The following is a 23545-nucleotide window of genomic DNA, read 5'->3' on the forward strand; positions in this document are numbered from 1 at the left end:
TAAGGAAGGAAGGGTCGTGACTTACTGGTGATGTGTTCTTGTGTCAGGCTGACAAGGGGTCAGTTGTACTGGCTGAAGTGTAAGCCAAACAAACTCTTTCCCCGCTAGCTTGCTTTTTGGTCTTTGGTCATGGTATTTCTTCACAGCAATAGACACCCTAACTATGACAACAGTCCTCCTTCATAAGCAGCAACTTGGCTCATGTGCCCCTTCAATTTATTTTTAATACCTACTCTGAAGATAGGCCTGGCACACATATACAGCCAACACAGATGTGCATATTGCCGCCTCCCTGCTCTTCCTTAGCCCTTAGGCTGTCCTACCCGGCTTTGCACTCACTTCAAGAATACAGCCTGTCTTAGACTAACCATGTTTACTAGATAGATGCCCTCCAGTAAGTCTATGAGCCCTCATCCCATGTTTGTGTTTTGTTCAGTAACAAATACTGAGCCCACAGCATGCCCTACACCAATACAGAGAGGCTGATCAGACTAAAGGAAGATGGAGTAAAGATGTTAAAAGAGCCTGTAGATGAAACCAGACAAATGACTGACCAGGCAAGGCAAGCAATGATCAACATCAATTCCTCATAGCCCTTCCTTATAGGAGGCTTCTAAAAAAAAAAATTCTAATGTCACAATCAGTCGACTTGTGAGGATCTGTACAGAAGGGCCAGACGTAAGCTAAGAGCGCTATTCTGAAAATCAGAAACTTACTAAGCAAAAGGAAGAGGAGCAGGAGGAGGGAGCAGAGAAAGGACAAGAGGGGAGGGGAGGAGGCAGAGGAAGAGGAGAATTAGGAGGAAAGAGGGAAGGAAGAAGTGGAAAAGGAGGAGGATGGGAGGAGGAGGAAGAAGAAAAGGATTAAGATTACTACTAAGAAAAGCAGTAAGATTAATACTAGCAAAAGCAGCAGCAGATTGTTCAAATCACCAAATTACATCAAATATGAAGAAGAATGTCTAGAATATCTCATATAGTCCTTGTGGGCAGATGTTAGCCTCCAATAATCCTCTATTCTTCCTGTGAATGTGAAGGTTCTCATGAGAATGTGGTGCCTATTAGTATCTTCAGAAGAGACAATAGTGATCATATCACCGAATGCCTGATTTAGGGATCCAGGGTGGGGATGCTACAGGAGAGAAGCTCTTACAGACCCTGACTCTTACAGACCAGCTGGGGGACAGGCATGGCTGCTTTGTGCCTACCTCCTCCTGCATCCCACACTCCAGCAGCATCGTTACACACGCCTCTATAGGGAAGGCAATCTCACGGCCACTGATCATGAGGTGCTCCTCCAGGGGCTTCCCAAAGGAAGGTTTCTCCACCCAGGCCTCTGGGGAGGGGTGAGCAAGAAAGGGGACAGTTAGTAGCTTCCCAAGGCCACCCATGCCAGACTCTTTTTCTCCCCCTGTCCAGATTCTACAGAGAGTACCAGAAGACAGAGCGCCCAGATGAGCATTCATCTTTGTGGCTTAGTGGGAAATGGAAATGCATGGAGAGAACTGTACGGGGCATCACTGGGGTCGCTGCTGCACACCAGCTCAGGGAGGTCTACTGGCTCCTCTAAACACGAGTGTTCCCAGGGGAGCACGGGGGGGGGGGGGTGGAGGTGGGGGGGCTGGTCTCATCCAGGAAGGCAAGCAGGCTCCCCACCCTCTCAGCTCCGAGGGCGGTGTGCACTTACCCTGCTGCGCTTTGATCTGAGGCAACACGGCCTGCAGCAGTGTCAAGGACTTCCTGTGGTACTCAGCTTGCACTTCTATGAGCTGCGAAAACACAAGAACAAACCTTATACTTTGCCAAAGGGAAGCAGGCTTCCATGGTGAGGGGGGGGGGCGGCGCAGGGCTCTGCTCTGTCTGAAGGCACTCACTCATGGAGGAAGCAGGCAGGATCGCCCTCAGTGTCCTCCAGGGACAACAGGCTCCAGCCAGTATGGCAAAGGAGTCACTCCAGGTGGAAATTTGGGAGGCAGAGAATCAGGAAGGAATAGGAGAATCTGCCTGAGCTGGAGCCTGGCTTAGAGAGCTTGCTTTAGGAGATCACCTGATGTCACCTGGCATCCTCAGAGCTAAAGGTGCGACAGTCGGTGAGTGTAAACGGAAAACACATGCTGAGGTCCATTTGCCCGGGAGAGATACACACAAGTTAGAACAGCCTGCGTGCATGTTAGTTTCTGTGATCAGTTGAACAGTCAGTGGTCAGAAAGCAGGTGGCTCAACTCCTTCAGATATACTGGGAAGTGACATGGCTTTGACCATAGTGCCGGGACCTCAGGAACAAGCTCCTTCAAGATGTGCTCCTTGCCATCCTATTCCATTAAAGAAATAACTGCAATGGTGCTTAGGGCCAAGGAAAACCAGTGAGCGGGAGTGACTTCATTTATTTTCTGGCCATCCAACTCTCCAAAACAAAATAAAGGCCTGCCATAGAGTGTAAACAGTGACAGCACTTGTGTGGGAACTCGAGGGCTGAGAACACAGCATGTGTCCCAGCCTGACACAGCCTGGGTGCTGGTGATTTCATTGGCCTCAATGACTCCAGATCAAGAATTTCGTATGTCAGACCAATGGAATGCATCTGAAAACACACTCCTGTGGTGGCTTGAATGAGAAATGGTCCCCATAGTCTCTGGCATTTGAGTACCTGGTCTGCGGACCGTGATGCTGTTCATGGGAGTGGGGTTCAGGTGATGGGTCTTGCATGAGGAACTACGTCACCAGGGGGCAGGCTCAGAGAGTAAAAAGCCTTGCCTGCCTCCAATTTGCTGTCTCTGCTTCCTGTTTGTGTTTGAGGATGTGAGCTCGCAGCTTCCTTCTTGGGCCTCCCTCCATGCCTGCCTGCTGCCAAGCTTGCTCTCCATCATGGACTCTCATCTGTCTAGTCCCATAAGTCCCAAATAAACCCTTCCTTCTCAGAGCTGTTTAGAGGCTTGGTGTTTGACCACAGCAACAGAAAATTAATCAATACAACTACTCAACTACTGCTTTGAACTAGACATTCCGCGCTGGAAGTGATACTTACCAGGTCTTTTGTAGGTGCATGCATTGGTCGTGGGTGGGGGGCTGCAAAAGTCTGTACCCCTAATAAAGCGAGGAAAGTGCCGCAGCCCATAGCTACTCACCCACTGAGCACTTTAAACTTCTCAGACCTGTCTGCCTGCCTGCTACTCTCTCTGACTCACTTCTGTTCTTACCCCATCGTTTCCTTGGTCATGAAATAAAAAGCTCATAGGTTTCAGCTTTATTTTCAACTTTTGGAACAGGTACACTCAATTCTTTTTTCATACTGTAGGATTTCTCTGTCAATACTTTTCTGTTATTTCTTTATTTGGCCTATGTTTACTCTGGCAAGGAGCCAGGGTCCAAATTATCTGGGCGGGATGATTGAAGTCAAGTGACTGACTGGGATCCTGTCTCTAGACTCTCAATCTGCTTTCACTGAGAAGAGGCAGCCACTGGGCCACATCAGTCGCTGCTTATCTCTCTGCCTTGAACTTGGCAAAAATCTTCAATAGAAACATAAATGTCTTTGTAAGGAATTGAATAGTTTCCTATTCTTCTCAAATCCTGTGTTGTCACAAATCTAGGTTTCCCAGCATGGGTCCTCCTGACTTTCTGGGTTGGGCGACTCTGCTGTAGGGAGCTGCCTGTGCATCTGAATAGCTTAGCATTTTCCGCTGTGTCTGCCATTGACACAATGCCACCATCCTCCTGAGCTGGGGCAACCAGAGGCATCTGCCCACTTCCAAAGTCCTCCAAGAAAGGAGGGAAAGTCACTCTTGGTGGAGAATCCCTGCTACAAGTTAACTAAGCTGTGCTAATCCTCAGGGACATGGTTCTGTTTTAAGCTCAGATTTGGGACACATCCACACATGGAGGGCAGAAGTCACCTGGAGACTGAAGCAGTAAAGTGTCTTCTCCCACCCCATACCTCTTCCCATGATGCTTTCATGCAACCAGAAGGCCCTTGTTTTTATGCCCACCTTCCTTTTCTGTCCCCACCATGACACTTACAGACTTTCTGCAGTCTTGCCTTTGTGGACCCTTACCGTTTGAAAGTAGTTTGCATAGTCAATTTCTTTGGCCACAAAACTGTACATGTCAGCAGAGAGCTGGTCCTGTGCAAGGGAAAATATATAAACAAGGTTAAAAAAAAAAGAAGAATGGGAGAGGGTGGCTAACACTTGTCACAGACAGCATGGGAGGAAGAGACTTAAACTCTGCTGCACCTGATTTTCAACAGTATGTGGCCTATCACATACTCTTCCCACGGGGCTTCCAGCCTCCCAACCATGGTTCTAGAAATGAGTGACTCTGAAAGTCTACCACGAGAGTAGTTTGCTCAGAGCTTTAAGTTCTGGGCTAGCAAATCCAAGCTGGTGTGCCAGAGTGGTGTGCAAATGAGCTCTCCTCACCTCTGCAGCTCCCAGCTTCACTGGAAGCAATTCCAAGCACACAGTGGCTGGCCTCCCTCTGCCACGTCTTCCCCAGGGTTGCTTGACCTTCCTGCTTACCTTCATCCTCAAGCTAACTGGATGACCATGAGCATGTGGGGAAGCGACAGAAATGCAGTGATTTTCAAAAAACCTGGACAGACACGTGCACAGTGGCAAAGGAGTACTGATTCAAAACTTAGCCAATTCTGACCTTATCCTGTGCTGCACAAAAATTTAATAGAGTTAAAAGTTCTTAACCATGAGGCTTTCCGTGGACTGCAGTGGCAATCGCCTAATGCTGCCCTGGAATCTGGAACATTTTATTTTGGGAAGAATGGGTTTCAGTACCAGAGAGACAGCCACAGTATGCACAACAAATGTTATTGTTATTGTTGTTATTATTATTATTATTATTATTATTATTTGATCAGCATACACTGTTGCTAACAGCATCTTGAGGCTGTCACTCCTCTGTCCTTGTGTGTGGAAGCCATGTGGTATCCAGAGGCCATGACCCCGAGTGGAGGCACTTACTGAGAAGAGCCTGCACACTGGAGTGAGACAGGCAGAGCAGTAACCCAAAAGCCAACATGGATGCTGAACAAACAGGAGAGAGTAGCCCCACACTTCAGGAAGAGGTGGTCCTGGGAAACCTTAGGCAGCTGGCAGAGCCCTTGGCCTCTCCAGCTGAACTGGCTCTCCTTGAGAACACAAGGAGGGGAGGCATGGTCAGCTCCCTTTCCAGGATCGTTAAGTTCTTGTGCACAAGGCAACAGAACCAAGTCACAGAGATAGAGGAGGAAACCTGTCCTTTGGGGACCTCATTAGGACCTCTCACCTGGGTTTAAACGGATTAGACCAGCCTGAGCTTGGTCCATAAGCAATGAATGAAGAAAGGGGAAAATGAATTAACTTTCATTCATAAATGCATAAATGCCAAGCTTTATGCTATATAGAATTCTCACCAGACTCTTTTAGGTCAATTCCCCCAACCCCTGGAAAATTGTCTGTTGTAGAATATTATTTTAAGATGTATTACATTTGTTTATGCTGTGGAATATTTGTCTAATGATGCAAAGATGTGTTGCATTCCGTTTATGTTTTATTTGTTTAACTCTGTGAAGCTGTGTTATTGTGCCTGTCTAAAACACCTGATTGGTCTAATAAAGAGCTGAAGGGCCAACAGCAGGGCAGGAGAAAGGAGAGGTGAAGCTGCCAGGCAGAAAGAACAAATAGAAGGAGAAAAAGAAAGCAAGAAAGATAGAGTGAGAAGAGAAGGGTCAGCCACCCAGACACACAGCCAGACATGGAATAGGAAGGAAAGAAACGATATATAGAAATAGAGAAAGGCAAAAGCCCAGAGGCAAAAGGTAGATGGGATAATTTAAGAAAAGCTAGCTAAAAACAAGCCAAGCTAAAGCTGGGCGTTCATAAGAAAGAAAGACTCTGTGTGATTCATTTAAGAGCTGGGTGGTGGGCCCCCAAAGAGCTAAGAGCCAAAAGAGTAAAAAACAACTAAATAAAATTCTCCTCAAATCTTCTTTCATCTGAGTTAGGGTAAGTGGATATAGACTGTAGCTTTATAGTGATGCTGGGGATTGAACTCAAGGCCTTACATGTGGTAGGGAAACACTTCACCCCTGAGCTATATCCACAGTTCCTTAGATAAGAACTAAGTTTCTAATTTGGGATCAGCATGTTAAAAAGTCCAAGGACCTTTTCTCTCTGTAGAGCCTTGAATATTAATTGTGAAATGAACAAACAACAACATGAAGTCCCACAGCAGGCAAATTTCCCAAAGGATAAAACAGGCTCAAGATCATTTCTCTCTCTTTCCTCAGAGCAGCCATCTGCAGGCTGCCAAGTGCCAAAAGTTTAAGAGGAGACCTCATCTGGAGTCTACCAGACCTCATCTGGAGTCTACCACAAATGTCATCCCTGCAGCAGCTCTCAGCAGGAGACATCCAGCACAAGTGTGAGAGATGCTTCACAAAGGCAAAGGCCAGAGGGAAATGATCCACGATCTGGCCAACAGCAGAGAGGCAGGCAGCCAAAGGACTGACTGCTGCATCTCATACATCTTCATATTCAATGTCTCAGCTTCTCAGACAACCTCTTTCTCTCTCTCTCTCTCTCTCTCTCTCTCTCTCTCTCTCTCTCTCTCTCTCTCTCTTCACACACACACACACACACACACACACACACACACAAAGAAAAACAACAACAAAACCCCAGGATGTTCTCCCAAGAAGGCAAAAGTATATTTTTTTCTGTTTTTTACATGTATGGTTAGATACCTGTGCCATTAAATCTAGCAATACAGTTTCTGAACATGCTAGACTGTAAATAAGAAAAAAGGTTAAAAACTGTACACCAATGGTCTACTTATCTAAATCATCTACAAAGGGAAAAAAAAAGACTCTCCTCATTCATTAATATAGCTATTGGTTGTGGCTGTCAACTTGACTATATCAGCAATGTCTAAGACTAGTGAATGACATCTGTGTGTCTTGTGGGTGTTTCCATGGAGGACAGACACATGGGAGAGTGACTGAGGAAGACACCCTCAAATTAGGCAGCACCAGCCATGTGGGGGGGACCTGATATAAAAAGTCTAAGGAAAAAACGTGGTGTGAGGCCCCTGCCTAGGCTTCTCCCAGAGCAAACACTTCCACTCCTGCTGCATTTCCCCCCCCCCCATCAGACCACAGCTTCAATGGCATTTCTCAACACCAGTGACTCTTCAGTAATCTTCTAGGCTTCCAGTGCTAGAATGGGACTACCAAGGCACCCAGCTTCTTGGATCGAGCTGGCTGCTGAATGTGTTGTCATCCACGTGGCACTGGCTTTGTGGGATGGCAGGATGCAATAATGAGTGGATCATAGAGGCTTGCATCAAGGTTCCAGAAAGGCACGGAGGTCATGTGATATACACCAGGGTCAGATGCCCTACACGGAACTCCAAATGGAGCCGTGTATGAATCTGTGATGATAAAGTCTCTACATTTCAGTAGAGACTCCTGGATATTAAAGGTGCCGGAAATGTGGGATGTTTGCTATAGGCATCGAGTGCATGTGTCCAAAGGTGGAGGTCACATGTGCCACAGGGAACAGAACTGGAGAAGTGAAAGCTACCTAGACTCCTCGGAGCTCAGACGATGGTACCGTAAGTCCCAGGTGCCCATGGTGGTAGAGAGTATGGCATCTGACCTGCTAGGGTTTGTCCTGGTTTGGTTAGGTCTCCTGTTATGCCCCCTTTCCTCCATTTTGTAATGAGAATGTTTAATCGGTGCCACTGTATACTGGGAGTATGTAACTTGTCCTTTGATTTTCAGGTGTTCACAGTTGAGGGACTACCTTGAATCTCAGGAGACCGCACTTTTGAATGATGTTGGCACTCTACGCCAATGAGGATTTTTGAAGTTGGACTGACTATATTGTGCGTTATGAGATGAGCATGAGCCTGGGACACTAGGGCAGCATGCTCTGTTTTGAATATGAAATGTCCTCATAGACTTTGTGTCTGAATGCTTGATCCCCACCTAATGGCACTGTGTGGGAGATTGTACAGAACCTTTAGGACATGGGGCCTAACTGGGAGTAGTGGGTCACTAAGAGGTGGGATTTGAGGTTTATGGTCTAGTGTCACTTCCAGTATGTTCTGTCCAGACATAAGGAAGGGAACCATGGAACCACCTGACATAATGCATCCCTGTCATGATGGACTGTGTCCCCTTAATGAGTGAAAAGACATCATTCCTCCCTTGAGAGGGTCTGTCAAGCATTCTGTTTAGTGGTGAAAGGAGAAGTAAAATATGACCAATCGAATGTAATGTGTTTGAAAAATTGTGTTTTCTACCTTACAGCACATGGGAGAATATAAAATAAGTAACCAGATTCCAACAGGTGGAGGGTACTGTAAGCACCTAAGTCTGTTTGCCTTGGATCTATTCTATCCACTTCTATCTTTTCATATGGGTGCTTGGCTAAATAAAAAACAAACAAACAAAAACAAAAAACAACAACAAAAAAGCAGGCCCAGACAGCTGTGTAGATCCTAATATACAGATCAGTGATTTCACTGTGGGACAGTGTGTTTCTATTTTCTCACTAGTATAATCTAATAAGTATCTGGACCCATCTCCTGATTATAATGCTCTATGACAAAGTCTTCAGTTGACTTAGTAATTTTCACTTATAAAATTTTACTTATTTATAGTTCATCTTAAAACATCTGAAAGATAATAATGATTCTGAACATCAGAACCTAGCATACTGACTGCCACACTGAAAGGTCAGTCTCCTGCAAGGAATAATTCATAAATGTTTTGTTTCCCATGATCATTTTATTCAATCACCATCAAATATATGAAAGAAATTCAAGTAATATATTATTAGTTTATATTTTTATAGGGGTTAACTTCTAGATTTATTGTGTTTGTCAATTCCATTTATTGCCCACTGTCAGTTCCTCGATATGTGTGATGAAGGGCAATGGTCTGTGGTTCTATGACAAATGTTGGTTTGGTTTATCTTCTTCATTTATTTTTATTTTTGAGTATATGACTCTAAGCTTTGAATTTCACTAGGAATTTTCACGTTTTTATTCCCCTCTCAGGTGTGATGGCTAGGCTTGGGGGATCCTATGGGCTACTTTCTTCTTTCTAAGGTTGATTAGCTCACAAGGTGTGTGTGTGGGGCGGGAGGCTTGCCTCAAAATCATGAGTTCTGGAGTTCAGATGATTAGTGCTCATGTAAATGCCAGGTAGGCCTGAGGCCTGCCTGTAACCCCCAGTGTTCTGGAGGAGGAGATAAAGGATCCCTAGAACAAGCCTGCTAGCTATACAAGATCAATTTGTGAGTGCTGGGTTCAAGTGATAGATGTTGCCTCAGTATATAAGGTAGAGAATGATAAAGGAAGACACCTGACTCCAACCTTTGGCCTCCACATACATGCACACATAAATATGTATGCGGTGCACTCATGCGTACACACACACACACACACACACACATACATTACACACACAAATACACACATACCTTACATATACACAAGAAAAAATAAATAGATTATTTAAATAAATAGATAATTTTCCCTTCAGGGTTCAGAAAGAGTGGGTGTGTATAAGAGAAGTTAATGAGATGGTAATATATTACCTATATGTATGAAATTATTAAAGAATAATTTAAAAAAATTAATTCTCTTCATTTTTGTATAAGGTACATAGGAAACATAAGTGAATTTTAGACTTAAGTATACAGAAACATTTCAGAATCTGAAAAAAAATCCAGTATTAAAAACACTGAGTATTAAGCATTTTTATGCAGATCACTCAATATATACTAAGAGAAAATGAAAGAAAAGTATAAAAGATTTAAAGCAACAATTGATGAGATTTCCCCAAATTATCCAATTACCAAACAATTTCCCCAAATTATCGAATACCAGTCCATACATTCAGGAAAAGCAGAGAACACCATGCTGAACAAAAACACAAAAAAATTACACATGGACACACAATGCTAAAACTGTAGCAGATGAAAAATAAAGACAAAATCTTAGGGAAAAGTGAGATGGGGAAAAGGAATTACAGCTAAATTTAACTCAGAATGCATGCAAGCTAATACATGAGCATGGAATATTTAAAATATTAAGAGAAAAACATTAAAACACCAACCTCGAATCTCATACTCAGAGAAATTATCCTTCAAAAGTAAAGGAGAAATGAAGAGTTGGGCAGACAATGACATACTGAAGGACTGTGTTGCCCCAGACACACCAAGGAAGAAATAAATGTTAGAGAAGATTCTACAGAGAAAGAATGTGACAGAGGTCAGCTGCCCCAAGGCCCCCAAAGGAAGAGCGCTGGAGAAAAAATAACCGAATGAAGGTGTGCCTTCATGCAATGTAGATTATCAGCCTCATGCGATTTTCAATGCCTAGGAGACACACGCTCTGAGGGCATTTCCAGAGAGGTTTAACTCAGGAGGGAAGATGTGTTCTGAACGTGGGTGACACCATCCCTTGGGCTGGGGCTCGTGACTGAATCAAAAGGAAAAGAGAGAAAGTCAAGAGGTGTCACCTCTCTTGAACTCTCCCTGTACCCAAGCGCTACATGAGCAATGGTCCCACGTGCCTGCCATCACGCCTCGACCACCAGGAACAATCATACCCTCCAACTATCGACCACAGGAAACTCCTTTCCTCTAGTTGCTTCTCTCATGAATTTTGTCACCACAGTGAGAGAATTAACTGATACTGAACTTAAAATAAAAACTTCTTTCTTATTAAGTGGTCTCATGGGTGACAGTTCACAGAAACTAATATTAGCAACAATGTATTCACGGTTAGGAGTATTTATTACTAGAGACACTTTGGATACAAACATGAAGACCTGGGTTCTATCTATGGAACCTATTCTATAGATTTTTCCTCTGGTCTCCACCTGTGTGCCATAGTGTGCATGTACACTAGAACTTACATATAATACATACATACATACATACATACATAAATGAAATAAGAGGGCAAAAAATTTGAATTCTAGAGAAGCCACTAAAAAAAGCAAAAATGGGAGGGTATTATTATTTTAAAAGAGAGAATCAAAATCAGATAAAATATTCAATTAAAACTAGAAATGAAATAAAAGAATCATGGAAAAGAAACACAGGAACAAGAGAAACATATAGAAATCAGAAACACATGGTAGATATGAACAGTAATGCTCTACAGCTATCCATTGAAGGACAGAGATTGTGAGAACAGTATCAAAAAGCAAAGCTCAATCAACTATCTTGGGTATGAGAGGCCTCTTTAAATTTTTATATAGATTTATTTTTATTTTATGTGTATGAGTGTTTTGGCTGCCATGCATGCATATGCATGTGGGGTGCCTCAGGAGGTCAGAAGAGGGCATCTGATCACCTGCAACAGGAGTTACAGATGGTGGGGAGCTGCCAATGGGGTGCTAGGAGCCAAACCTGGTTCACTGGCAAGAGTGATAAATGCTCTTAACCACAGAGCCTACCGGTTTTCAAATCCAGAAGAAACCTACTTTAGCAATGCACATCTAGATTAAAGGCAAATGAAAGCCAGGCATGGGGCCACTTGCTTACAATCCTAGCACTTTGGTGGTCGAAGAAAGGAAAGAAGAAGCTGCAGCTACTGAGGGATACAGGATGAGATCTTGCCTCACTCTCCTCCCCACAGAAGAAAAATGATGTCAAAAAGACACACTGTGCCAAGACTAACCAAAAGAAAGAGACAGTTGCTACACCGTCACTGCAGATGAAACTGACTTTAGAGGCAGGAAAGCTATTGGGGTGGAAGGGTAGGCAGGAACTCCATTAGAGGGGAGGCAATCCTCCAGAAGACATAATAATCTTCAGTGTAAACAGAACATGGAAACACATTGATCAACAGCTTAGAGAACTCCAAAGGGAAACTCCGTGACAGCAGAAACTATAGCAGCTTCAGGCAGCAGGTCAGCACAGGAATCACCGGTGGCACAGGTGGGCCACACCCTCAACTCCAGCAAACGCACACCATCCACAGATGCTCCTGCAGTCTGGACCAAGAGGGACCACATTCTGGGCCATCAAACATACTCAGCAAATACAAAAAGACCACAGTGGAATTAAATGAGAAACTGGTATCAGGCAGAACCTAGGCCCAAACACTTGGGGGACTGAATAACACATTTATAATTAATAACCCAATCGAACTCTGGGGCCTTTCCGTGACTGTTCTATGCTGCGTGTAGGCTTCACACCTCTTTTGTGAAGTGGTAGCTGAGAAGAATCTAGTGTAACATGACTTAGAAAGCCTCTGTGAAGCACAGGGCTTACCAGTGAAGCAGGTAAGATTCCTATTTGTCAGGTAGCCAACCAATGAACCAGACACCCACACAGGTGGAAACAGAGGAGATGCAACTGTGTTTCTCTCTCAGGAGACGGTGTGTCTCCTAGAAACAGCACACCACCTGAACTCAGAGCTCATCTTCCACAGAGCAAGGATATAGCCTCGATCTCAAAGCTCTGAGTGTCCCACCACACAATGGCCTCTACAGAAGACATTCTTCTTCCCTCATTCTTTATTGTACATGAAAGTGTGTGCTGAACGTGCACAATCATATCCCTGCCTTCTAAAAACCAAACAGCCAACAGTATGTTTTGATTAATATCAAATGAAGACAGATGGGGAAATACCAGTCCTATGAAAACCCGTGCTTTCTTTGGCTCACAGTTATATTCCCGGAGTTATTTTACCCACACCACTTCCCCAAAACAGCAACATAAAAGTCTGTGTTCAATCGTGGGATTCTAATGTTTCCCATTTATCATTATAGAAACACAGATAACTTTATAACCACTAGTATATAGTTGTATATATATATAACTTTATAACCACTATTACATGTAGGAGAAATTATCATTACCTTCAGAAAAATTACTTAAAAACTAGATATTTTTCCTTTTAATCAAGTGTCTTGATTAGTCATTTTTAATTAAGAATTTAAAATGTGTAAAAGATTTGAATGGGTTTATCAAAAAATTAACATATTTGTCCAAATCCACTCCAAGTGCAACCCAAGAGTGAGCCCTAATGTAAATTGGTGCAGGCTCAGGAGCGGACCCCACTGCTGTCCACAGCTGGCTGACAGTGGAGAGTTATATGCAGGTCGTGGGAATTATCGTCCTACTCTGCTTCATTCTGCCCTGACATTAAAGGTCCTCTCAAAGTAGAATTAAAGTGTTTACTGCTTTAAAACTCATTTCAAAGGCTTAAAAAAGGCAAAAATTTTAATTTCCAACAGATTTGAGACAGAGATATTTGTCGTGCACCAATTTTATCTTTCTAAGCATCCTGACTTGTTTTTCAGAATCTTCCACTATTAACACACAGCTTTTCCACTGCTCACCTTCAACATGTATCATAATTTCTCTAGACTTACCTCTTTGGGTCTTTCCCTAACATTCTGTAAATGATCCTCAAGTATTTTTTTTATAGCACTGACTCAGTTTCTCCCAAGGCAGACTGTTCTTGACCAAGGACAACCCCACACTGGAGTTGTTTCTTCAATTTCTGCAGTCTCACCTTACATCCCTTTCATCTTATGTGGGAATTTTACCCCTCTGTGTGTGTACACGTGATGTGCTGTGTATGGACTGCATATGTGTGCACACAAATATGTAGGCCCGCAGCTAGGGTTTTTCCTTGATTGCTGTCTTATTTTCTTTTGAGACAGTATTTTCTTCTGGAAATGATCTGGCTAGGCTGGCTGGCCAGCTAGCTTCAGAGATCTGTCTCTGTGCTCCACCCCAAAGATGGGTTGTAAGCATTCACTGCTGGACCTAACCTGTCTTGCATTATGGAGATCTAAATTCTGCTCCTTGGGACTGCACAGTAGGCACTTTACCAACAGAGCTATCTCCCCTACCTATTACCTCCCCTTTTATCCACAGGTACATGACATCCTTATTTGTTGAATTTTATTCAAGGCACCAAGATATATCATGCTCACTTCATTGCAACTGCCAGTAAATCTTTTCCCAAGTCCTCTAACCCTTGATACAGCTGGCCCTCCCCACCCATGGATTCTGTACCCTCAGATACAGCTGACCATCAATCTAAAGTATTAGGAAAAAAACTGTACCCCTACTGGGCATGATATAGGCTTTTCTCTTTCATTAACTCCTGACAATAGAGCATACCAGTTATAGGTGCAGCATGCACACTCCATCAGGTATAGCAAGAAACATGGAGTGAGTTGAGGCACCCGGGAAAATACTGCAATGTTTACTATAAAGGACCTGATCTGTGGGGTCTGGTGTTTTCGGGGATAGTGGGAGCATCACTGGTGTTTTCTGACACAGAAAACTCATCAATTTAGATTTCTTTTTCTTTTTTTTTTCTTTTTTCTTTTTGGTTTTTCGAGACAGGGTTTCTCTGTGTAGCTTTGCGCCTTTCCTGGATCTCACTCTGTAGACCAGGCTGGCCTCAAACTCACAGAGATCCGCCTGCCTCTGCCTTCCAAGTGCCACCACCACCCAGATAGATTTTTTTTTTTTAACCTTAAAATGATGGGCACCCTGTCCCTGTACTTTCCTACCCACAGTTGTAGAATCTTCTCAGAATCTAAGCTCTGCTGGCTGTAGGTTCAGGATTCAACAGCCTGTGGGGCTGGACCAGGGCAGCTAGGCCACAGATGTGTGGCAGTTTGCTTCCCTTCTCCATCAGGATGAGAAATACATTGTCTCCGAGTGCAGGGAAACCAGAAACACCCATATTTGCAACATGCTTCAATATGTGGCATGTCTTGCCCAGATCCCTGTGGATAAATCACAGAAGGTCCACACTACTGGAAACTGCCATCAGCCGGCTTCCTGTTAGATGTGGTTGTTCTTATCCTTAGACCTCATGGGCAGACTCTGCTGGCAGAAGAGAATACAAGTATTGTCCATATTCCTCAGCTATTCTGGAACCTTTCGATCTGAAATGATGGTCCTGCCTGGATCTTATGTGCTTGCTTCCTATGACCGACTACTAGTCTTATGCTAAGAGGAATCACAAGTCCAGATTCAACACTGTGTCTTTTTAGTGTGTGTGTGTGTGTGTGTGTGTGTGTGTGTGTGTGTGTGTGTATGTGTGAAGTCAGACTATGGGGAAGGCAATGATGACTATAAACTGCCTTCGATCTGTCGCTCTTGAGACTGAAGCTTCAAACAGCAAAGATTATACACTAGAGAATAAACCAAGAACAGACACAAATTAAAAGAGACTGAGGGAGGACTGAGAAAATGGCCACAAGAGTGGCTGGCGGGCTGGCAATGGATGGGCAGAAGGTAGGGAAGCCAGAAAGGTAGAGGTAGGAAGTGCTGCCTTCCAGGAGCTGCCCAGGATAGCAGTCAGTCTTGAGTACCAGGCACAAATGATATACTGTACCATCAACCATGGAGATTCATTTCCTAATCCATCTCTCCTCCTCTGTTCACTTTCTCTCTCCGCAGTGAACTATCAGCTAATACTCAAGCCTTCTGGGATGTACTGGAACGGGGTTCTTTTATCTGGGGCTCCAGGAAGAAAGAGGAAACAGATAACAGTTGAGAAGAGCAGAACTGGTTTATCCTTGAAATATGGAGGCAAGGCAGGGACAGTATGGGCTCATGGAGGAATGGGCAGGGAGTGTGGCATCTGTGCCCCTGAGGTCTCAGCAGTTCCCATGTAAGCAGCCCACCATGACTGGGTGTTCCAGGTGGCTAAAGTTCTCTGGGCCCCAAATGCCTGAGGAGTTCTGTGTGATCCTGCCTGTGAGAGTCTCTCTCATAAAGAGGACTCTGACTGCTGTTGTCCCAGCATTCAGGCCCCACTCTCTTTCTCTGCTTATTGAGTAGACGACCTAGAGTGTCTGCTGAGGAAATATAAAACCTCCACATCAGGAAAAACCCAGTCAGGGAACTTAGGACAGAGGAAGCCTGGGTCTATTTCAAAGTCAGGAGAAAACTTTAAGAAAACTTGCCGTAGGTGCTCCCAAGATCAGTTGAGCATACATTCGAGACGATGAAGGGCACAGTGGATGATTACCCTCTAAATCTGACCTTCACAAGCTTCATACAACTCAACATGTCACAGACTAGCCAAGGCGACTGTCACAAGGAAGGGAGCTTCTACTGAAGACTCTATGTGTGGCAAAGTCATTTCCACAAAAATTGCACTCCCCTGTCCCAAGAAGGAGGACACAGAGTCCACAAATCTGAGGAATTAAAGAGGATTTAACTCAGGGTGGTGATGGTGATTTAACATTTATATAAAAAGCCCTTTTGAATAAATGCCTAGGGCAGCTGGGTATTGATCCAGGGCCCTCCCGAAGCTATCCTGTGTCTCTGCCTTTCTTATCCTCTCTTTCTATCTTTCAATATTTCTCATCCTCCACTCAAGAACCTGTCAAAAGGTGGGAGGAGGTCGGAGCTGGACTCCAGCAGACCCCCACACCTTCAGAAAGACCTCACTTGTCTACCAGGCCACACAGTAGCTTTCCTAAGGCAAACAACATACATGCACTGTAGCACTGAGATTTTAGTGGCTAAAACCAATGCACACTAAGTAGAAAGACCGGGCTGCTCAGTCAGAGGACCTGCAGCACAACCGATGGGGAAGAGTCAAATATTTCCAGCACATGGGAAACATAGGAATTGCTAATTTAAAAGGCAACAGGCATGTTACCTGACTCATTAGTACAAATAGGCAACTCCCCCAGCAGGGCATGCCTATCAGTAGAAGATCATCTAATAAATAACATTAGGACATATGATCATGACTAATATTAAGGAAAGTTACAAGTTACAATAGCATATATATATATATATATATATATATATAGAGAGAGAGAGAGAGAGAGCGCTTCCAAACTGGCAGGATGGCAGAAACAGAAAAAAAGGAGCAACATAAAATACACGTAGAGATGGAAGGAGGGGCATGTAAATTTTTCATACTGATGATGAAAATGTGAACCGCATTGTCTTTTCAGAACGGGAAAACTGTCAGTCAGTATTTAGTCAAATAACAATATGGGTAGATTTACCCTAAAAATGCCATCTTTGGGTATTTATCCTACAGAAAAAGAATTCACCAGAGTAGAATGATATAGACCCATGGAAGTTTAGTTACCATTTGGGAGAGGAAAAGCAATGCAAAGCTAACAGGTCAGTTCAGTGCAAGCATCTTTGCACAGGAAAATAGCAAAGTTATGGTGTGTGTGTCCTGTGGGTATGCATGCTTGCATGCATGTGGCTGTATATATACCTGATATATTTTAAGTATATACACACATACACATATAATGGTACATATGTGTATCCTCTAGCCCTGGCTTCCTTATCCTTCTCAATTTCATGGCCACTGGGTGTATCATAGGGTGTAGTGTCACACAAACTTTGAGTGAGCATTGGTGGGAGGAGGACTTGGTCACCTCACTTGAGAAAGTGTTTGCTGGTCAGAAGAGGCGATAGTTGGTGTTTTCTCATAACATGTTTCTGTATTCTTCTGCTGCAGGATGGTCTGTATGTCAAATGTGTTCCTCTCATTGGTCAACAAATAAAATGCTGATTGGCCAGTAGCCAAGCAGGAAATATAGGTGGGACCCGGAGAGAAAACTCTCCAGCTACAAATGGCGCCCAAACCATTAGTTATAATGAACATCTATTTCTGTTACAGTGTTTACAGAGGAATATGCTTTTGGCATAACAGCAAATACAGGAAGCTACAGTGTGTACAACATGACTGTTTTCCTTCTGGTGTACCTGGATATTCACCTTCAGAATCCCCTCTTAGCACCTGCTTACCTGGCCTACTGGAAATAATATTTTAAAAAGAAGATTCTGAAGGGGGTGTTTCTAACTAGGGCGGGGGATAAAGATAAATACAGAAGCAGGATAAAATACCAGTAATAATGACTGAAAAAAAAAGGAATTTTACTATTAACTGTTTACCAAAAATACCCCCAACCTACAATACACTTAAGTCTTTATATAAATATGCACATGTACTTTAAATGAAATATTCTCATCTGAGATGACAATGCTTCTTCTAAAGACCACCTAACAAAAACCCCAACACCAGGCATAGAAAGCCCTCTTTTGAGAGTTGTCTCAGAGACTCCCAAAACATTACAAGCTATTGCTATTGTCCTTAGTTGCCCACCGGAGGTGGAAGGGTAAGTCCCTATTGCTGAAGACACCATGCATTTTGGACACAGGATCCAGAGACCCCTAAGCTAGAACTGATCTGAATGCCTCCTCCCTAAGAACTAGCTTTTTTAGTATCAGAAAGCACCATGCAAGCTTCCAAAGGAGAAATAACCAACAGTTCTACCCAGCTATGATGCCTATGAACCACAATGGCTAGTCTGACAATGATAACCCTAAGAGTGCAGTAGTGGTACACATACCTTGGCAGTAACCAATAGCTCTATAGTTGGACTTAAGACCCACTCAACAAGATGGAAATCATCTGTGGTACTGGAAAGCTAGCCAACTACCCAGGCCTAGTGAAGTCATGGATCTGGGGGAGAATCTACAGCGCCTACTTTACAAAGTCAGCATAAACCCCAACTACACCAAATACTTGTCCTTGTACCCACAGATAAGTGCCGTCCTCGCCCCTCATCAAGGAAATTTCTCTTTGAAACAGATGGAGACCACTACAGTAAACCACAACCAATCAAAACGCATGCTAAGTCCAGTGGAAACATCTACAAAACACTCTCACACCTAAGGCTCAGGGAAGATTGGGGAAGAAGAAGAAAGATTTAAAGAGCCAAAGGATCAGGGAGATTGTGTCTTCTAGTAATATCAGAATTACACTCATAGAGTCTCATTAGTGTGATTGTCCAAGTGTGAACTAAATAAGGACAACACCAACAGATATGCCAAAGTAGATGGAGGGAAGCCCATGAGGCCTCAGCCATACACAAAGAACTACATGCAACTAAGGAATCCTGAGACTGGGAGACACAGTCTTCCGAAGGGGGAAAAGCACACCAGTCGGTGATCCAATACTAAATGGTCATTCCTGGAAACACATGTACAAGGAACATGATGCAGACTGAGCAGGTATGTTGATGTATTGGGGAGTATATATGCATATATAAGTATGTTTGTATCTGTATATACATATGTGCAGGTAACAAAAATCAATAAAAAAAGTAGCCATGGATTTGAAAGATAGCAAGGAAGGGTATATGAGAGGGACTGGAGGAAGAAAAGAGAAGGGCTATGATATAATTATAGTCTCAAAAATAAAAGAAAAATATCCAAAAAAGAGAAAAAAGAACTATTCTCATGAATTGAAAAATATATAATTAATATACACTAAACTTAGATTAATTATGTTCATGACATTGACTTTTGGGAGGGATTTTCTAGTTTTTTTTTTAAACCTGTCTTTACAGCATTTGCTAAAAGTCCTAAATAAGTCTGTTATATAATCCCCCCAAAAAGATTATGAACTGAATAAATGGATATACAATAGAAAAGTATAGCTCATGCTCAAATCAGCAGGAGAGAGAACACTTCAGAAATGTCACAGCAGCCACACTAGCCAGAGATTTGCCAGAGACCCAGAAGCACAAGTGGCCAGTCTGCCTAGATCACAATGAATCTGGCATCTGAAGCGTTTAGATTTCTCTGCTTGGTTTCACAGGATAACAGTCTGAGAGACAGAGGATTCTTTGAAAGTCCTTCAATGTTTCTAATCCCAGAGGGAAATTCTGAATGGCATGTGAATGCAAGTTCAAAGCCACCTGCACAGTGTGGCAGTGAAGGTCAATGTACAAGGCAAGAAAGCCACAAAGAACAGATAACCTGTGTGCAAAGGGTCACTTTCTTTCAAACTGCATGGGATGGCTGAGGATAGAGCGCAGTAGCAGATTGCTTGCCTAGCATGATGAAGCCCTTGGTCCGATAGCCAGTGTGCATGCACATGTGCATAACACACACACACACACACACACACACACACACACACACACACACACACCACACAGTTTATGAGCAACTGTGACAACAGGAATACAATATATTTGTAGAAGAAGTGAGGTTTCTAATATTTGGGTTTAAAGATAGTTTATATAGGTTTAGTTTTCCTAGGGACCCAAACTGACACAAAGACATGTAAAGAGATGTAAATACATATATAATACATACATACACACACATATACACACACACATACATATATATATGACAGCACTATGAATGGTGTATGACTCATTATGTCTTACACAGTGCGGGGGTGGCAACAGTCGAAGGGAATGGGAATGTGTGCAGTGAGTGACATCATCCCACAAGTACAGGATCCCCATTCTTAGAATTAGGTATTCTCTCTTTGAAAAAGGGAAATCATTTTTTGTTGTTTTTTTTTATGACCTCCACAGATAACATTTAAAGTGTCTCCCAATAGGTATAGATACAGTGGCCCAGTTAGAAAGTATTAAAAAGCAAAGAAGGAGAAACATTTTACTATCACAGAAGTCGTGGCTCAGTCTAAATTCTCAGCTGACCTAGGGACCTACAATGTATTCTTTGGAATGAAGTTGCCCTAAAGCTCCCCACAAAAATGAAGGTCATGTACTCTTTGCTTACAACATTAGATCAGTGATGGCCTGTGCCTCCCTGTCCTGGTCACCCTCACAGTCCTGAGTCTGAACTCAGCACGGACTCTTTGGACATTTTGATTAACTGGAGCATCACCAGCAGAGTTTTAAGAAAACCCCACTGAACAACACAGACCACCCCTACGGACTCCCCAGTCTGGCCCAGGAGGGAGGAGCAAGGGGAAAAGATACCCGGCAAATCTCCACTCTGTTGGCAGCCTCCTCCATCTCCTCCCTGAGGGCATCGGCTTTGGCACCCGCAGGCTGAAGGCTGCTGGAGAGCCCTGAAGACTTGGAAGTCTGCTGCCACCTGAGGGAAAACAAGAGAGAAGAAGATGTGTGAGACAGGTGGGGCCCTGGGGATAGGACAGAGTGCTGAGGAAATACCTGGCCTCAAGTTGTTAGCCCGGGACCTACACTTCTGCAAGGAAAGAGGTGTGACCAGGAGACCCCAGCGCTACACCAGGCGAGGGGCTCCCCTTGCCACAGTGGAACAGCACACTACAGTTTGCCACTGGGTTCTCTATTACCTCCTAAGCACTAAAGCCAAATGACGCTGTCCTCTTGACAAATCACAACTGTTGACATTTATGGAGTGTGGTGTGACCTGCTAGTATATGAACATGATTAAATCAAACTAATTAACACACCTATCACCTCAGCTTTTGCTAAGAGCTATTTGAATCTTAGTCAAGCTCACAATTGTTAATAGTGATGCATTCCATATTTAACAGTTGCCAATTCTGCCTTTCAATATGGTCTCCGTCATTCCTTTAAGTTCCCCACGGGCTTCTGGGTTTGGAAACACACCTACTCGGCTGAAGCCAACAATGGATGTGAGGTGTAAAGCAAGCACTGACAGGATTCAAAACCCATCTGAAGGCTAAAATCTGTACCGCTAACTACGGAATAGCATCCTCTCAACCTTTAGTTACCACATTTGTATTTCCGTAAAAACTCATCTCTCGCAGGGAGAACCCTGGCCTCTTGAGGAAAACACTCAGACAGGGAGAAGTGCCAATACTTCTTTCTGGTTGCTGGAGTCACTATTAGGGGACAAGAGAAGGACCAGAATGTCCCTGCAAGAAGAAAGGGCTCAGCAGGGTTCCTCTTCTGGTAAGTCTGAGACCTCATGGGCTCATCAGGACCAGCAGGTAGGAGAAAGAGCCACAACAGTCCATCATCTTAACTCGTCCACTGGATCTTTTATCTCCAAGAGACAGAGCTATTTCTAGCCTGTGAGGAGCACAGCAGGGCAGTTGGGATGACAAATGGCAGCCAAGCCTGACTTCGGTCTTGGGAAATCAGGAAGATGAAGGATTGGGGAAATGGCGGGGGTGGGGGCGGGGAAGCTGCCCTGCCTAAGAGGGACTGATGGAGCTCAGGTAGGAATGTGGTCAGAGGTTGCCAGGCGTTTCAAGAGAACTGAGAACTCTGCCTGGGAACTCTTCTGATGAATTGTGTGCCAAGATGAAACAGTTTCTTTTAAATACAAACTAAACAAGGACCTTCCCCCAGCCCTGAGACCATGTCTGCAGCTGGCCAATCCAGGGGTACAACATCCTAAGTCCCAAGTCAAGAATCTAAACAACAGCTAGCTAACTGGTAGTTCTCTCTCTTGTTATCTGCAGGAAAACCCTTAGAATGTGGGGCTATGGGCTCCAAGGGGGCTTTTATAGCAGAAAGTAGCAAAGTGCAGGGTTCTCACTCAGCCTCTTAGGATGCAACCTGCAAAACCATTATAGGAAGGCTCTCAGACACTGAGCTGGTTAGAGGCTACCAGGAAGACACATGCCCTGGGAGCCATTCTGATTCTCAGATAAGAGTTCAGAGAAATTTGAAAAGTGATCATTTTGAACAAGTTCCCAAAGCTGAAACAGTAAAAAAACAGTTCAGCAGGAATCCCTGAATGACCCTTCCCATAGAGACATGCTTTACACAAATGACCCAGTTCTGATCATTGGAACTGTCCAGAGCCACCTCTTTAAATAAAACTTGAAAGTAATGAGGGATTTGGGCCATACACATTATTCAACATCATAGCTGTAATTCATATGAGACAGCAAAGACACCTCCACGTTCATTACAGGATCAAGATGCAGCTACCCTCTGTCCAGGCTACCTAAGAAGAACCAACTAATAGATGCTTTAAAATGTGTGGGGGCTGGAGAGATGGCTCAGCAGGTCAGAGGGCTTTACTGCTCTTTCAGAGGGCTGCAGTTCAGAGCTCAATGCTCACATCACTCTCAGCATATTTAGGTCGATTTCATTGACTTGAAGCCGACAGGGCAGAATCACTTAAATGGTGACAAATGTATGTGCTTGATTCAACCCTCATTAAACCCTGCATAAATAAGATGGCTCTGACAGATTCGCTGGAGTCGTGCTGAAATTCAAAGATCCAGTCATGGAAGTATCGATCAAGCCGTGCCGAGCGAGGATAGAGAAAAATGACTTTGGAGGGGCTCATATGGAAGCACCGAATCCAGTTCACGGGCCGATGCAGGTCATCACCAGCAAAAAGGACCTACCAAGTGCAGCTGAATGGAGAATTTGTGCGGGGGCAGGGGGGACACGGAGAACCAGCTGCCCCCAGGAGAGTAGCTTGCGATTCCTGCTATTCAGTGTCACTCTGGAATTCAGTGTGAATGCCACGGCTGTATCCTGACAGCTGCTCCTCGCTGACTAAGTGTGCAGCTCTAAGGGAAATGGCAGGAAGCACGGGCTGGCTGACTGCGTGATATGGCTTTCGGCAAAGTCCTACAAGGCAGCTAAGGCCCCAGCTGGCTATAGCCAATCAGAACCAGGGGATACAGAGCAAGAACCGTCGCTGAGGACGTTACATCGCCTGAACTGACTGGAGAGCCGGTAACTTGAAGGTTTGGGTCAGCCTTCTCGTCAGTTACTGAAGCAGAGTCATGACGGGAAGCCAGCTGAGATGGTGAGGGGCCTG

At 44.0% G+C, this 23545-nt stretch overlaps 1 protein-coding gene across 4 annotated transcripts in view; it reads right to left on the bottom strand.

The window, feature by feature from the left end:
* Arhgap44 (Rho GTPase activating protein 44) overlaps window positions 1-23545 on the bottom strand; it is a 174459-nt gene that overhangs the window by 37153 nt on the left and 113761 nt on the right. For all 4 annotated transcript variants that reach the window (XM_028869347.2, XM_028869345.2, XM_028869344.2 and 1 more), the window contains exons 7-10: window positions 20785-20902; window positions 4052-4120; window positions 1687-1768; window positions 1208-1335 (exon numbers count right to left, since the gene is read on the bottom strand). In XM_028869347.2, the coding sequence (XP_028725180.1) occupies window positions 1208-1335; window positions 1687-1768; window positions 4052-4120; window positions 20785-20902 (397 nt within the window). The remainder of the gene's footprint in view (window positions 1-1207; window positions 1336-1686; window positions 1769-4051; window positions 4121-20784; window positions 20903-23545) is intronic.

Source organism: Peromyscus leucopus, chromosome 8b (assembly GCF_004664715.2).
Source record: "Peromyscus leucopus breed LL Stock chromosome 8b, UCI_PerLeu_2.1, whole genome shotgun sequence".
Lineage (NCBI taxonomy): Eukaryota > Metazoa > Chordata > Mammalia > Rodentia > Cricetidae > Peromyscus > Peromyscus leucopus.